Genomic DNA, 17,747 nt, shown 5'->3' on the forward strand with positions numbered 1-17,747 from the left:
AGGAAATGGCAACCATATGTCATTTCAAATTATTGTGCAGAAAGCTCAGAAGTGCATGGGTCCTTCACTTGTTTGTATTATTTAGTTATTTTAAATGTTTTATAAGGGAACTTAACGGCATTCCAGAATTTTCCTGAAAGCTATAAACACAAATTATTCATTACTGGCACTTATGAAAACACTTTTTCAGTATTACCACTTATGAATCTTCAGCTCCTGTTGTTTTCAATTCTAGCTGACACCCTCGGAGTTTCTGAAGGAAATGTCCCTTACCACAGAGCAGAGACTGGCCAACACCCGTGTGATGTGCCGACCGCAGATCATCGAACTTTTAGATATGAGGGAAACAACACATCAAAAGGTAGCTGCTTTCTGTTGTATTTGTGTATAAGAGTAGATCCTGGAATAGCGTGACTGTTCTACAACAGTGAGAACTATGCAGCACTTATTGTTTATGGGCTAACTAATCCCTTATTGGACTTGTTTTATATATTCTTTTTCTACCTCTGTTGATGTTGCTATCTATAATTTGATACCAAGAATTGCAGAGTATAAATAACTTTTGATTAGTCACATTTCTTCCTTAGCTACTTCTGAACACTATGGTTTACAGAGTAAGAGTAATCCTGAGAATTGTATTAGTCAAGCCCAGTTAGGTTATCTTTCTAGAAAAAGAAGTCCCTGCTTAACTGAGCTGTCATTAGTAGAAAGGAAGAAGGGGAAATTGTTTATTAAAACAGGCATTTTTGTCTGTTCTGGCTCATTTCCAATAACAAATACATCCTTTTAGTCTCTAAAGAATAGCTATTTTGATGTTTCTGTATTTGCGTGTAAACCATATATTCCAGGCTTTAGGAACATGTTTTTAGAGTGGGTCTTATTTCCTGCTTTTAATTTCTTGAATTATATGCTTCAGTTTTTATGCACAAATTATGGTATGAGCCTCCCTTAGTTGAACTCCTGGAGATTAGCCCCCTCTCAAAGGGTTCCTAGCTATTCCTGAGGGTTTTTCAGAGTGATTTCCCTCAAGAGGAGTGATTGCCTCAGGCTGTTTCGCTTTCCTTGGCATGCCATTGCCTCTCCTGTCTAGGATATGCATACAATTTACTCTTTTTCTGAGCACTGCCAGCTTTAGTTATTCATAGCTTTGTCTTTTTCCCATAGCCACCCTCTAACTTCAAGGGCAGGGAACACAGCTTTGTCCAAAGCTAGTTCATCATAATTAAGGGCTATCTGCTTCTTTCCCAGAGCATAACTAAAACCAGACTGTGTGTATTGCTGTGTGTGTTACTGTTTGTATATGTGTTTTAATGCATTTTGATTGAGGCTCTTAGTGTACCACATCTCATCTTCCTTCTTCTATCTTCTGTTAACTCAGTCAGTTATTTTTTACTTTATTTTCCTGAGTTTCATTTGTTTCTTATTTAAATGAGAGTCATACCCTTCTCAGGAGAAGGCAATGGCACCCCACTCCAGTACTCTTGCCTGGAAAATCCCATGGACGGAGGAGCCTCGTAGGCTGCAGTCCATGGGGTCGCTAAGAGTTGGACACGACTGAGCAACTTTACTTTCACTTTTCACTTTCATGCATTGGAGAAGGAAGTGGCAACCCACATCAGTGTTCTTGCCTGGAGAATCCCAGGGACGGCAGAGCCTGGTGGGCTGCCGTCTATGGGGTCGCACAGAGTCGGACACGACTGAAGTGACTTAGCAGCAGCAGCATACCCTTCTCATTTCCTCAAGAAGAGATTATGGAAACTGTATTTCCTTTATTTTATATCTTTGACAATTAGAGGTGAACTGTAGACTTGTTGGATATACAATTCTTGGGCCACCTGTTTTCCCTATAAGAGCTTTGCAGGCATTTTCTTCACTACCTTCTGGTTTTAAATGACGAATATTGAGGAAAAAGTGAAAGTGAAAGTTGCTCAGTCATGTCCGACTCTTTGCAACCCCAAAGACCTAGTCCATGGATTTCTCCAGGCCAGAATACTATAGTGGGTAGCCTTTCCTTTCTGCAGGGGATCTTCCCAAACCAGGGATCGAACCCTGGTCTCCCACATTGGGGGCAGATTCTTTACCAGCTGAGCCACAAAGGAAGCCCGAAAATACTGGAGTGGGTAGCCTATCCCTTCTCCAATGGATCTTCCTGACCCAGGAATCGAACTGTGATCTGCTGCATTGCAGGTGGATTCTTTACCAGCTGAGCTATAATATTAATTTGTTTGCCCAAAGATTGTTTATTCTTATTTGATATCCAGTGATTTTATTAGGGAGGCTTCCCAGGTGGCGCTAGTGGTAAAGAACCTGCCCACCAGTGCAGGAGACGTAAGAGATGCGGGTTCAATCCCTGAGTCAGGAAGATCCCCTGGAGGAGGAGATGACAACTCACGCCAGTGTTCTTGCCTGGGAAATCCCGAGGACAGAGGAACCTGGTGGGTTATGGTCCACCATTGGGTCACACAGAGTCAAACTTAGCATGCATGCAGCATGCACAACGTTATTAGGATGTGACTAAATTTTTCCTAAAATATTATATCTGTTATATTTTTGCTAGAAAGCTTTTCTTGGATTATCAAGTAGTCATGCCTTTTTTTTTTTCCTTTAGAAATATCAGTTGTGAAGATGCTGTATTTTCTTTGCCCTTCTACATCTTGTATTTCCTCTCCAACCCATTTTAAACTTTGTTCATTCCCATTTCATTGTAATTACATTCGTCAGCATCCTCTGTATCCCTTACATTGAGGTGTGTGCGTGTCTTAAAATTCATTCTTAAGCTTGATCAGTTCAACACAGTTGGGTTGTCTCACAGCATTTTACATAGTTAGTGTCTTTTTTGTACCTTTTAATTCACTTTTGTCTCAGATATCATAGCACATTCCTTTGGCTTTCTTCCTACTTCACTGGTTGCTTTTTTATTATTTTATTTGTTGGCTCTTTCTCCTTTTGCCAATCACTAAACATCGGAGCTCCCTGGTACTTGCTCCTTAAACTTCTGTCTCTTCTGCACTCAATCCTTAGGTGGCCCCTTCTAGGAACGAGGTTTTAAATTTCACCTTTTAAATGATTACTTTTTTTTTTCATTTATTTTATTTATTTTATTTTTTCATTTATTTTTATTAGTTGGACACTAATCACTTTACAGTACTGCAGTGGGTCTTGTCATACATTGACATGAATCAGCCATGGATTTACACGTATTCCCCATCCCGATCCCCCCTCCCACCTCCCTCTCTATCCAATCCCTCTGGGTCTTCCCAGTGCACCAGGCCTGAGCACTTGTCTCATGCATCCAACCTGGGCTGGTGATCTGTTTCACTATACATAAGATACATGTTTCGATGCTATTCTCTCAAAACATCCCACCCTCACCTTCTCCCACAGAGTCCAAAAGTCTGTTCTGTACATCTATGTCTCTTTTTCTGTTTTGCATATAGGGTTATCATTACCATCTTTCTAAATTCCATATATATGTGTTAGTATGCTGTAATGTTCTTTATCTTTCTGGCTTACTTCACTCTGTATAAGGGGCTCCAGCTTCATCCATCTCATTAGGACTGATTCAAATGAATTCTTTTTAATGGCTGAGTAATATTCCATGGTGTATATGTACCACAGCTTCCTTATCCATTCATCTGCTGATGGGCATCTAGGTTGCTTCCATGTCCTGGCTATTATAAACAGTGCTGCGATGAACATTGGGGTGCACGTGTCTCTTTCAGATCTGGTTTCCTCGGTGTGTATGCCCAGAAGTGGGATTGCTGGGTCATATGGCAGTTCTAATTCCAGTTTTTTAAGAAATCTCCACACTGTTCTCCATAGCGGCTATACTAGTTTGCATTCCCACCAACAGTGTAAGAGGGTTCCCTTTTCTCCACACCCTCTCCAGCATTTATTGCTTGTAGACTTTTGGATAGCAGCCATCCTGACTGGCGTGTAATGGTACCTCATTGTGGTTTTGATTTGCATTTCTCTGATAATGGGTGATGTTGAGCATCTTTTCATGTGTTTGTTAGCCATCTGTATGTCTTCTTTGGAGAAAGGTCTGTTTAGTTCTTTGGCCCATTTTTTGATTGGGTCATTTATTTTTCTGGAATTGAGCTGCAGGAGTTGCTTGTATATTTTTGAGATTAATCCTTTGTCTGTTTCTTCATTTGCTATTATTTTCTCCCAATCTGAGGGCTGTCTTTTCACCTTGCGTATAGACAAAGGAGGCAAGGATATACAATAGAAAAAAGACAACCTCTTTAACAAGTGGTGCTGGGAAAACTGGTCAACCACTTGTAAAAGAATGAAACTAGAACACTTTCTAACACCATACACAAAAATAAACTCAAAATGGATTAAAGATCTAAATGTAAGAACAGAAACTATAAAACTCCTAGAGGAGAACATAGGCAAAACACTCTCCGACATAAATCACAGCAGGATCCTCTGTGACCCACCTCCCAGAATATTGGAAATAAAAGCAAAAATAAACAAATGGGACCTAATGAAACTTAAAGGCTTTTGCACAACAAAGGAAACTATAAGCAAGGTGAAAAGACAGCCCTCAGATTGGGAGAAAATAATAGCAAATGAAGCAACAGACAAAGGATTAATTTCGTTTATTTTTATTAGTTGGAGGCTAATTACTTTGCAATGTTGTAGTGGTTTTTTAATGATTACTTTCATAATTTTATCTCCTACTGTGGTCTAGCCTCTGAACTCTGGATCATATGTTCAGCTCAGTGTATGATTGGCAGCTCAAACTTAAAATCTTTAAGATCTAATTTTTGCATTACATTCTTTCCCTTAAAGACATGATCTCTCCTCCCTTCACCATGTAATACCTCCATTGATTTGTTTTCCCAGGCCAAAAACCTTGGTGTTATCTCTGATGCCTCTGTTTTTCTCACATCTTATGTGAAATCCAACAAGGGCTGGTAATCACAAATACATCTCTATAATCAAACCACTTCTCACCACCTCTACCACCACCATCCTGTTCAACCCATCATCATCTAGACTCCTAAAATAGCCTCCCTGTTTCCCTCCGATCACCCCATTATCAGTTCTCCACAAAGAAGAGTGGTTTTTTAAAATGTAAACTAGAACATGTTGCTTCCATATTGAAAACTACCTAGGAGCTTCCTGTTACCCTCATAATGATAAAGTCCTGCATCATCTGATCCTGCATCCTTCGTAGTCTTTTCCTTTGTCTCTTTCCCAGCTCATTCTCCTCTAACTGCACCTCCTTTTGCTACTCTTCAAACACTCAAAGATAATTCTTACCCTAGGGTCTTTGCACTTGTTATTCCTTCTAACCGGAATGCTGTTTTCTCAGATCTTTGCATGACTTACTTCAATTCAAATCATTTCCACAGAGAGGCCATCCCTTGACTGCCTATCCCCATTCACTCCGTTTCCTTTTCCTGCTTTGGCTTTCTTTATAGCTTTAACACTGCCTGACCTTGTTTTATGTATTTTTATTTTTTATCCATTTCCTCAAGAATTTTAGCTTCATGAGGCAATGATTTTATTGGCTTTGTTCACTACTGTATGTTCAACATATGGAAAGCATTAGAAATTCAGTTAGCATTTATTGAATTAGCGTTTGAATTTTTCATCACTTTTGATTGCTTAATCTTCCCTGAACTCTTGAATATTTGCTTTGTGTGCTCTGATTTTTTTTCCAATATGTTCTTTGAGTTTATGATGAAGTGGTATAGTTAAGATTCTTATTATTTTCATGGCAACCAGAAAAGTGAATATTCATTTGACATTTTCTTTGCTTCTCTTTTTTTGGTGAGTGTTTTTGTATAGATCCTGGCTTATTTGTCATTGTGATTATTATTATCACTCATCTTTGAAATAAAGAAGGGAATTCTTCCTGGACTTGCTGTTTTCAGGTAGTTATTGTTGAGGCAGGGCTGGTAGTATTGCAGTCCAATAGGAATTCTCCATGATTCTAGGGGCAGCTCTTTATGAAAGAGGATTGTATGTGTGTGCTTAAATTTGGAAGGGAGATGAGAAGAAGGGAGGAGATGTGACAGAATTGTGTTAGCCTTTTCTTCCCCCCAGAGTTTCTCAGCTATGAGTCTTCTAGCCTGTCTAAATGATGGGCTTTTCCTATAAATATGCATATTAATGTATTTTCCACATACCTGTCAGTGGTTCAGTGTAGATTTTCTTTTTCTTTCTTTTAAAATAAAGTGATTCTGTATTTCTTCCCACTAGGGAAGTCCATAGAGTTTCTTTAGTTTCTCTCAATAATGGTTTGTAGATTTTCCAGATAAAGATCTTACACATCTTTCATTGGATTTATTCCTATGTATTTTATGTTTTAGATGTTGTTTTAAATGGTATTATTTATAAATTTCATTTCCTAAATGTTCATTGCTAGTACAAAGAAATATAATTGACTTATGTTGACCTTTTATTCAGTGACCTTGATAAGTCACTTATCAATTCTAATTTATAGGTTATTTTGAATTTTTAAAAATTAATTGATTTTAATTGGAGGATAATTACTTTACAATATTGTGATGGTTTTTTGTCATACATCAACATGAATCAGCCACAGGTATACATGTGTCCCCCTCATCCTCAACCCCCTCCCACCTCCCTCACCACTCTATCTCTCTGGGTTGTCTTAGAGCACCAGCTTTGGGTGCCCTGCTTTTGGACTTGTACTGGTCATCTGTTTTACATATGATAATGTATATGTTTCAGTGCTGTTCTCTCAATTCATCCCACCCTTGCTTTCTCCCACTGAATCCAAAAGTCTGTTCTTTACATCTGTGTCTCCTTTGCTGCTCTGCATGTAGGATCATCAGTACCATCTTTCTAAATTCCATATATGTGCATTAATTTACAGTACTTGTCAATCTGTTACTCCTTTTAAAGTGTTTCCTTGGTTCTTAGTGTTAATAATCATAGGTATGTGTAGTAATTTCTTATCTTTTCCAGTCATTTCTGCCGCTTTGTGATTATATGATTAATTTATTCTTTCAACTGTAGTTTCCAGGAATTGACCTGGATCAGGCGTTATTCCAGCCCTTTCCATCAGAAATTGTATTTCAGAACTACACTCCCTGTGAAGTCTATGAGGTTCCACTGGTTTTGAGGAACAATGACACAGTGAGTATGTTTGCTGGGATGGCTGTACCTTTTATAGATATATAAGAAGGGATTAGATAGAATGGGATCCTGTAAGATCTTAGATAAGCTCTTTAATTTGATAGACCTAGGACAATAGATGAAGACATGCCCTTTGATTATGAGCTTAATGAAGTCAGGAATATACTGGTTGGTTTGTTGCTAAATGCTCAGTCCCAGGGCAGTACCCAGTAAATGGTAAACTCCCACCATGTGCACTAAGTATTCTGTTAAATAAAGGATTAGCTAGATGAGTGTCATGAAGTTCTCACCAGTGACCATTTGGGCTAGGTTTTCATTTAAGACAGTGCCATTACTATTCATGTTTACATACTCCACATTAGAGCCACTGTTTCCCACTATTATAGCCACAAATTCTAGCTGTAATAAAGGAGGGAAGTTAAGTGAAGTCTCTGCAAGAATTAAAAGCAAATGGGAAGACTTGCAGTTATATTCACTACAGTAGCTCATTAAAGGAATCAGTGATGCCTTTCAGAGAAGGTATCAAGTCTACTCATATGAATTGCAGTTGTTGAGCCAATGTGTTTAGATTATGCAAATTATATTAAAAAAAAAAAGCTTCAAAAAAGAAGTTCCCGTTTTCTCTTTTCCATCTCCCCCCTTCTACCTCAGACAGCCTTCAGAATCTGTCTCCATATAGATTTGGATGGCTTCTCCCACTGTCTGTTCCTTGTTTCTTTGTGGTTGCAACTGAGGATTTCTTCTCTATCATGATGCCTTTTCCCTTCAGAGATAAATTAGGGATTATTTCAAGAAAGAGTATTAAATGACTGAAGATTTTCTTGACATATAACAATGATGAAAGAAAGATAATGCAGAATGTCAGCATGAAGCACAGTTAAGCGTGAAAAGTAATCAGATAGGAAGGAAGGCATTACAGAGATGCTAAATACCAGGTGACAGAGTGCCTGATGGACTATGGATGGAGGTTCGTGACATTGTACAGGAGGCAGTGATCAAGACCATCCCCATGGAAAGGAAATGCAAAAAGGCAAAATAGTTGTCTGAGGAGGGCTTACAAATAGCTGTGAAGAGAAGAGAAGTGAAAAGCAAAGGAGAAAAGGAAAGATATTCCCATTTGAATGCAGAGTTCCAAAGAATAGCAGGGAGAGATAAGAAAGCCTTCCTCAGCAATCAATGCAAAGAAATAGAGGAAAATAATAGAATAGGAAAGATGAGAGATCTCTTCAAGAAAATTAGAGATACCAAGGGAACATTTCATGCAAACATGGGTTCGATAAAGGACAGAAATGGTATAGACCTAACAGAAGCAGAAGATATTAAGAGGAGGTGGCAAGAATACACAGAAGAACTGTACAAAAAAGAACTTCACGACCCAGATAATCATGATGGTGTGATCACTCACCTAGAGCCAGACATCCTGGAATGTGAAGTCAAGTGGGCCTTAGAAAGCATCACTATGAACAAAGCTAGTGGAGGTGATGAAATTTCAGTTGAGCTATTTCAGATCCTGAAAGATGATGCTGTGAAAGTGCTGCACTCAATATACCAGCAAATTTGGAAAACTCAGCAGTGGCCACAGGACTGGAAAAGGTCAGTTTTCATTCCAATCCCAAAGAAAGGCAATGCCAAAGAATGCTCAAACTACTGCACAATTGCACTCATCTCACACGCTAGTAAAGTAATGCTCAAAATTCTCCAAGCCAGGCTTCAGCAATATGTGAACCGTGAACTTCCAGATGTTCAAGCTGGATTTAGAAAAGGCAGAAGAACCAGAGATCAAATTGCCAACATCTGGTGGATCATCGAAAAAGCAAGAAAGTTCTAGAAAAACATTTATTTCTGCTTTATTGATTATGCCAAAGCCTTTGTCTGTGTGGATCACAATAAACTGTGAAAAATTCTGAAAGAGATGTGAATACCAGACCACCTGACCTGCCTCTTGAGAAATCTGTGTGCAGGTCAGGAAGCAACAGTTAGAACTGGACATGGAACAACAGACTGGTTCCAAATAGGAAAAGAAGTACATCAAGGCTGTATATTGTCACCTTGCTTATTATAACTCATTATTATAACTTATATGCAGAGTACATCATGAGAAACACTGGGCTGGATGAAGCCCAAACTGGAATCAAGATTGCTGGGAGAAATATCAGTAACCTCAGATATGCAGATGACATCTCCCTTATGGAAGAAAGTGAAGAGGAACTAAAAAGCCTCTTGAAGAAAGTGAAAGAGGAGAGCAAAAAAATTGGCTTAAAGCTCAACATTCAGAAAACTAAGATCATGGCATCTGGTCCCATTACTTCATGGGAAATAGATGGGGAAACAGTGTCAGACTTTATTTGTTTGGGCTCTAAAATCACTGCAGATGGTGATTGCAGCCATGAAATTAAAAGACGCTTACTCCTTGGAAGGAAAGTTATGACCAACCTAGGTAGCATATTAAAAGGCAGAGACATTACTTTGCCACCAAAGTCTGTCTAATCAATGCTATGGTTTTTCCAGTGGTCATGTATGGATGTGAGAGTTGGACTATGAAGAAAGCTGTGCACTGAAAAATTGATGCTTTTGAACTGTGGTGTTGGAGAAGACTCTTGAGAGTCCCTTGGACTGCAAGGAGATCCAACCAGTCCATCCTAGAGGACATCAGTCCTGGGTGTTCATTGGAAGGACTGATGCTGAAGCTGAAACTCCAATACTTTGGCCGCCTCATGTGAAGAGTTGTCTCATTGGAAAAGACCCTGTGCTGGGAGAGATTGGGGGCAGGAGGAGAAGGGGACAAGAGAGGATGAGATGGCTGGATGGCATCACCGACTCGATGGACATGAGTTTGAGTAAACTCTGGGAGTTGGTGATGGACAGGGAGGCCTGGCATGCTGCAATTCACGGGGTCGCAGAGTCGGACATGACTGAGCAACTGAACTGAACTGAAATATCAGGTGTTAAAGACAAGTAGAAATACTTATAGGAGACTTAGACCATTGAGACAAAAATTCTAGGTATAATAAAAGTGGGAAATTAAGTGAAGACTATGCAAGAATTTAAGGCAAATGGGAAGACTTGCAGTTTTATTTACTACAGTAACTGATTAAAGGAATCAGTGATGCCTTTCAGAGATCAGTGAGGTTATTTAGTGACAGCAAAGTCAGACTTTAGAAGATGGAACATTTAGTTCGTCACTGCAGGAGAGTTAGCAAGAGAAGCTCATGGGATGGAAGCTAAAGGGTAGGCAGAGAGAAGAAAAAGAACCTGAGATGTTTATAAACAAGTTCGTATATCTCAAGAAGATATCAGTTACATAAGGCTGCCAACCAATTTAGTTGGCAGTCTTTTTCCCTTTCTCCACTGCTTTTTGACTCTTGTTCAAGTTTTTTTAGGCTACTAAAGGCAGTGAGGACCTAGACCAAAAGGTACTCCTCCCTGGCCATCAACAAGAAATGATTGCCAGTGGGTGTATGCGAACATGTCAAGGATAAGAGTGCTAGTCTTCTCTACCAAAGGACACTCAGTTCTTGTGGATAAAACCTACACCTGTTGGTCAGATGCTATTGGAGTATTGGACCCCATGATAAGAAGGTCCTCATCCAAGGAAGTTCAGCTGCCAATAAGCAGACAGTTTCTCTAGGCCAGGCAGGCTTGTTCTTGGTGAGTTAATCCCGGGACCGTTGTACGAGGTGGCTGATGTAAGCCTGCTTCTCTACTTCCTATTTCATGAAGGAACCACTGAGATAAATTTAGGACACTGAAAAATGCTCTCTGTGTCACTCACCTTTTGCTTCCTCACTGGCTTGGAATGCCAAAGACAGAGTCTGTTTGGTTGTTATTCTTCTATCTCTTGAACATACAAGTTGAAAGCAAGCCATGAACACTCTACAAGCCACAACACAATTCACTTGGGGTACAATTATAAGCACCCAGACTCCAGAGTCAGATGAATCTGGGATCAGATTCCAGGCGGGCGCTCTCCTAGCTGTAGATTTGGGCAAGTCACTTCACGTCTCCAAGCTATGGGGATGATAATCGCACCCATTTCAATAGGTTGTTTGGAATATTAAATGAAATAATGGATGTAAAGTATTCAGCTCAGTGCCTGTCATTAGTAAGCACTAAAGCAGTGTTAGTGTTATTACCGGTGTTGCTGTTGTTTTCCTTTCTAGTTTCTAATCCACAGTTATGATCTTACTAAAAGTATTCCCAACAAGCTTCTATGACATCATTCAACACATCAGGAATGCCAGTGAACTTTTCTCTTAATAGCAAAGCCAGTTCTTTTCCTGTCAGATAGGCACACATCTCTTTCTTGCCTCCCCAGTCTCTAGTCTTAAGATCTGTCTGAATTCTCTCTGCATTTCTTCTTCCCTTCCACATCTGGGCTCCAGCTTTGAGAGGCTGTAGGGTTTCTTGTTTCCTCATTTTCCACCTGAGACTCCTAGGACAGACTTAGCTATAGTTAACTTTCTTTTGCTGCCTTTAAATCATTTTTTTTTTCTTAAAAAAAAAAAAAAAAATCCATTCCTATGCCTGTGTCCCTAGAACCTTTACCTCTGACCACGCCTCTTCTCACAGTTACATTTCCTTTATTGCTGGGGGCTATCCAAGATAGGTGTATGTGCTCTGGGTGAGGCAAGCAGAGCAGAAGAATAAGACTTTAAAAGGATGGAATTGTTTGAACCTGCTCCGAGACTGGCCTTGGGGGATATTCTACCTCCCTCTATGTTCTTGCTTCACAGTAGTGTTGGGTAGGGCAATCATGTAGGGAAGGGAGGTAGACTTAGTCCAGGATATGATTCTGAACACCATTGCTTGGAAAAGCTGTAACTCTTAGGGCAAGTGTCTGTTTCCTCATCTGAAGAATGAATTGTAATGAGGCTCAGAGGTTATTGCGAGGATCAAGTGGTGCCTCATGTACAGTGGATGAGCCACAGCAGGAGTGCAGTGTGATTTCTTCTCCCACAGCAGTTCTCAGACATTAAAAAGCCCAGTGCAGCTCCCCAGTGTAGGTGGGGTTTTAGACGATTAAGCAGTTAGTTTTCAAAAATAGTCACATTTAAATAATAAAATAAAAATTTCAATAACAGTGCCCATTATTGGGTTTTTCTTGCAGATTCCAAGGATGGTGAAAGTTGTTGAGGAAAGTTCACCTTACTTTAAAGTAATCAGCCCCAAAGGTATCAGCCACAAAGTTGCTCCAGGAGTGCCATCCGTGTTCCGAATCCTCTTTACTCCAGAGGAAAACAAGGTAACAGCAGCGCTGGCAAGACAGTGGTTGAATGCTGGTCGCTGGCAGTTTGCAACTTGGAGCATTCACGGAGGTGGTGGTGGGGGTGCGAGCTGTCTGTCGATGGTGTCGGTGTCACTGATGGTATTGCTGCTGGTGGTGGGGAGGGGAATGGTCAGGGTGGGTGAGAGGAATGGTCAGGGTGGGTGAGAGGAGGGGTGGTGCACCACTGGGAACAGGAGAGGACTGCCAAACAGTGATGAGGGCTTATATGAGCTGCAGGTAGCCAGACTGTAAAGAAGGGTAGCCTTCTGGATGCTTCCCTGGCACCTACCTCAGCATGTTTATGTTGGACCATGTAGCTGGAGGGACACCAAAAAGGGAAAGATGTGGTCCAGCTGTAGTGAGCTGAGACTAAGGGTAGAGATCATGGCTTCTTGGAAGTTTGGGATCCTAGTTAGTTACATCCTTCCTCCCCACCTTGTAACGAGTTTAGGAAAGAGACCTAAGATTCAAATGCTGATCACAGTATCGGTCTCATTAGTGGCAAAGAATGTGACCAGGGCTTGAGGCCCAGAGAAGGCCTCCTTCTGCTCCCTAGTGACAGTGGGTAACCAGTCCTTGGGGAAGGGCTCACCTCACCAGTAGCTCCACCCAAGCGCGAGTGGGGCAGCTAGAGCCGAAAGCAGAGGCCTGCCCTGTCTTCTTACCCCTGTCTGCACAGAGCCTGCGTCCAAACAGAAGCCATTTCCTCCCGGCACCATCACAGCCGTCAGGCATCTAGCCCATTTGCAGGCTCTCTCTCCTCAGGTGTGTAAATTCCAGTTACTTCTGGAAGGAAGAACTAGCTTGAGGGACGGAGGGAGGGTGGCTTCTCCCCACCCCTTCTCCAAGAGTGCAAGGTTGCGGGTTGAGTTTTCCTCTGTAAGGGGCAAAGTGGGGACTTGTGTGAAGAGAAAAGGATTTTGCCATCATGACTGAGGGAACAAGGACAAAACACAACACCACACCAAGGCCACAGTGGGCGTCACAAAGTGCCGCTCTGTGTGCAGCGGTGATGGTGCGTGTGCTTGTCCGTGTTGTGCCAGGACACGGGGAACCAGAAGAGCGTAATGCAGACAGTGAACTAGCTTTGAATCCCTTCTTCTCTATCACTAATACTTTTTAGCTGCTGTAAATGTCATTAGCGGTGTTCCTGCTGCTGTTGCTACTGTTTCTACTTTTCTAGAGAGCAGGGATAGAGGATTGAATGTGATGTGCCAAGTATGGATCACTGTAGTGAGTGGTTAGAAATTTCATTATATAATACTGCTGTTATTATTTTTCCACTTTGTAGTATTACTGTTCATTTCTTGGATTGTGTTTATGAACTTTTAATTTTGTTTGGGGTGTTACTGGAATAAACAAAAAGATAAATAGCTCCAGAAGTAGTGCTTTTTGCTGTACATTATTGAAGCCCTGATTTTTTTTCCTCCAGGTTCTATGTCTGAATATTATCTGTGAAGAGAATGGTTGGATTTAGTTTGGGAGTCAAATTCCTACACTGTCATTTTATTATAAAAACTGGCTATAGTAAGCCTTTGTGCAGCTTGAAATATAAAGCTTGCTGGATTCGAGGGGTTGGCTTTCCTTATTTTTTTTTTTCTGTGCTGGAGAAAAAAAATGTCTTCTGTTGAATAAGTGCCATTCTACCTGTAGGCAGTCTGACTGAGAAAGAGAAACACAGAGCGTTCTGAAGAGGCGGAAAGTGCTGTGTCATCATAGGTGTGTGGGTTCCATGGATGAATTCATTTGCCAAAGTTGTACACTCAGGATTTATGCTTTCTAAATATCTAAATTTTACCTTAAAAACTTAAAAATGTAATAATAGCAATAGAAAGTTGAATGGATAGAGGTACAGATGAAGCCAGAAGGACAGAACATTAGTTACTGTTGAATCTGGGTGATGAGTACATGGGGTTTGTTATACTCTTCTGTTTTATTTATAAATGTTTTTAATTTCCGCTCATCAAAAACTAAAAGCAAATGGAGGGACTTTTAGAACTACTTATCTATACAGCAAATAATATATTTTAAGTGAGTTTGTACCTAGTTTATAAATATGAAATGCCAGCATTCCCACTGAGGATTACTCCATGGCTGTATTTTGTGGCTGCTTATCTTACTCCTAGCTTTTTTATTCCCTCTTACCATTTCATTTCACCAACATTTCCTGTGGTCTGTTGGGAAAGCCCTAATTAAAAATAAATCAGTTAAATGTTTCTTTAGTATTTCTTCTAAGTATTTGAAAGTTATCAAGGGTTACATGCATGTGTGAGAGGAGATAGGCTGAGAGTAATGGCTGACCATGAGAAATTTATACCATTTTCAGTACATTAGGATTTTGTGTTGGATTGGGCTCTCAGCTGTGAAATAATTGACATAATATGTGTTTCTGAGGACGTAGTCTTTTACTGACTGTCTAAGACTAATGGTGGGTATTTGGGGAAGCACCTGCTGCTAGTTTTGGTCCCCATTTTTCCACAAAGATCCTGCCATCCTGCACCATCAGCAGGGCCCCATTGCAGTAGGTTTTCCGGTCATCTGGGCATCTACATTCACTCTCAACTGCTGGAACACAGAACAGCCAGCTAGGGTTAGTCCTGCTGTCTTCAGTGCTGATCCAGAATGTAGCAAAGCGGTAGCAAGACCAGATTTATTTTAGGAGGAATAAAAGTCAATCTTTTCACTGTGTCACTTTCTCCACTTGGCCAAATTGATAGCCAAAGTGCATATGTGTTTTTCCTCCTACCCCCTGCTGATCTGAACACACTTCATTCTCATTTACCCCCCTCACATCTGGAGGGTGAGATATGTAAATTGCAGCATGCCACAGTTTAATAAGCCAGTCCTCTTTCAATTGAATTTTCAGCCCCCTTTGTATATTAGCATGTCGAAGATTATAATGCAGTATACATTTTTTTTTCCCTGTCATCTATTAATCTAGCTTCCTGGAGATTTAACTTGTTAAGGGTGCCAAATACCCAGATAACAGGTGCAGCAAATTCATTTCAGCTTTCCTTATCTCTTTTCACACGGACTTGGAAAAAAAGATTGGATATGTTATTTATCTAATAATCCTAGTGTACATGTAATGGAAAGTAGAAATATAGTAGTCAGTGTTATCATAACACTACAAAATTCTGGAGCCTGGCATTTTTCTTGACTTCTTAAATTTGTATCTTTACTATTAAAAAGAGCATAAGAAATACTGGGCTTTCGTAGGAAAGCAAAACTGGGTACATCCTTAGACTTAAGACAACCTCAGTTTGCAATAGTGTTGGCATATGAAAATGGCAGCAGTGGTTTACAGAAAATATGAAGTGATCCATTTTTTTTTTTTTTTTTTTTTGCTCAGTTGTGTTTTAGAAAATACCTAGCTTGTTGTCAAAATAGTTTTCTTGGTTTGTTACTATGAAATTTAAAGAACATGGCCCAGGAGGAGCCAAGATGGCGGAGGAGTAGGACAGGGAGACCACTTTTTCTCCTACAAATTCATCAAAAGAATAACTGAACGCAGAGCAAACTTCACGAAACAACTTCTGATTGCTAGCTGAGGTCATCAGGCGCCCAGAAAAGCAGCCCATTGTCTTCGAAAGGAGGTAGGACAAAATATAAAGGATAAAAAATGAGACAAAAGAGCTAAGGACGGAGATCCGTCCCGGGAAGGGAGTCTTAGGCGGCATTGCTTGGGCTAGGGTCCGGGCCTGAGTGCCCTGAGGACAATCAGAGGGAGCTTTTGTGAGTTGCCAACTTGAACTGTGGGAGAGCAAAAGAGAGAGAGAAAATTAACCGGCCGGAACACACTGCCGGCCGTTCGCAGAGCAAAGGGTCCGAGAAAGTCCAGAGAGGAGCTCGCAGGCTGCGGACCGGCCCAGCCCCCCTGGAGGCAGGAGGCAGGGGGCAGAGGAAGGTCGCGGCGAGACACAGGGCGCAGGCACGCGACCGGCGCCTGTGGAAACTGAGACTGGGACCGCGGAGGGGAGTGGGCGCGCCGCACCCGGGGAAAGTGCACCCGTCAAGCCCCTGGCTGCCTGGACCGCTCTGACAGGGAAGGCACAAAGAGCAGGCGCAGCTTTTTGTTCGCGCTTTTGTGGAACACCCGAGGGCTGGAACCGCGCCCAGCGCGGGGCGCGCTCCATATAGAGCAGCCGGGAGCCTGAGCGGCGCAGACAGAGAAAGCAGCGCCGGCCCCTCCCCGCAACGCCAGCCCCTCCCCGCAGAGCGAGGGAACTAGCTACCTGAATAAGAGTCCACCTCCGCCCGCCTGTGTCAGGGTGGAAATGAGGCTCTGAAGAGACCGGCAAACAGAAGCCAAATAAACAAAGGGAACCGCTTCAGAAGGGACCGGTGCAACAGATTAAAATCCCTCTAGAAAACACCGACTACACTGGAAGGGGCCTGTAGATATCGAGAAGTGTAAGCTGGAACGAGGAGCTATCTGAAACTGAGCCGAACCCACACTGACTGCAACAGCTCCAGAGAAATTCCTAGATATATTTTTACTTTTTTTTTTAAGTAAGAAAAAAAAATTTTTTTTTCATTTTTTAAAAAATTTTTTCTTTTTTATTTTTTCTCTTTTATTTTCCTTTAAAATTCCCTATTACTCCCCCATTACTCCTTAATTTTCATTTTCATAGATTTTTATGATTTTTTTAATTAGGGAAAAAAATTTTTTTTCTTTCTTTCTTTTTTTTCCCTTTTTCTTTTTTCTTTCCTTTCTTTCTTTTTTTTCTTTCCTTTTTCTCTTCTATTTTCTATTTTTCTTTTTCTCTTATTTCTTTTAAAGTCCTCTAGTACTCCTCTACTACTCCTTAATTTTCATTTTCAATATACTATAACCTTACCAAAAAAAAAAAAAAAAGAGAAGCCCTATTTTTAAACCGAACTTCATATATATTTCTAAAATTTTTTTTGTGTGTTTTGGTTTTTGTTTTTAATATTGTATTTTTAAGAGTCTAACCTCTACTCTAGATTTTTAATTTTTGTTTTTCAGTATATGATATAAATTGTGAACATTTAAGAATCCAATATTCAGTTCCCATTTTTATTCAGGAGTGTGTTGATTATTCTGTCCCAATCTTGACTCTCTGTTTTCTACCTCAGAACACCTCTGTTTCCTCCTTTCCCCTTCTCTTCCCAATCCAATTCTGTGAATCTTTGTAGGTGTCTGGGCTACGGAGAACACTCTGGGAACAGACAACTGCGTAGATCTGTCTCTCTCCTCTTGAGTCCTCCTTTTTCTCCTCCTGCTCATCTCTATCTCCCTCCTCCCTCTCCTCTTCTTCATGTAACTCTGTGAACCTCTTTGGGTGTCCCTAACAGGGGAGAATCTTTTCGCCATTAATCTAGAAGTTTTATTATC

The 17,747-nt window shown here is 40.8% G+C and overlaps 1 protein-coding gene across 1 annotated transcript in view; it reads left to right on the top strand.

Moving 5' to 3' along the window:
- The window catches only part of HYDIN (HYDIN axonemal central pair apparatus protein), a 501,386-nt gene that overhangs the window by 192,114 nt on the left and 291,525 nt on the right, over positions 1 to 17,747 (top strand). The window contains 3 exon segments of the mRNA XM_061138904.1: positions 236 to 361; positions 7,003 to 7,122; positions 12,230 to 12,364. Coding sequence (XP_060994887.1) covers positions 236 to 361; positions 7,003 to 7,122; positions 12,230 to 12,364 — 381 coding nt within the window.

The sequence above is a fragment of the Dama dama genome, chromosome 4 (genome assembly GCF_033118175.1).
Source record: "Dama dama isolate Ldn47 chromosome 4, ASM3311817v1, whole genome shotgun sequence".
Taxonomy (NCBI): domain Eukaryota; kingdom Metazoa; phylum Chordata; class Mammalia; order Artiodactyla; family Cervidae; genus Dama; species Dama dama.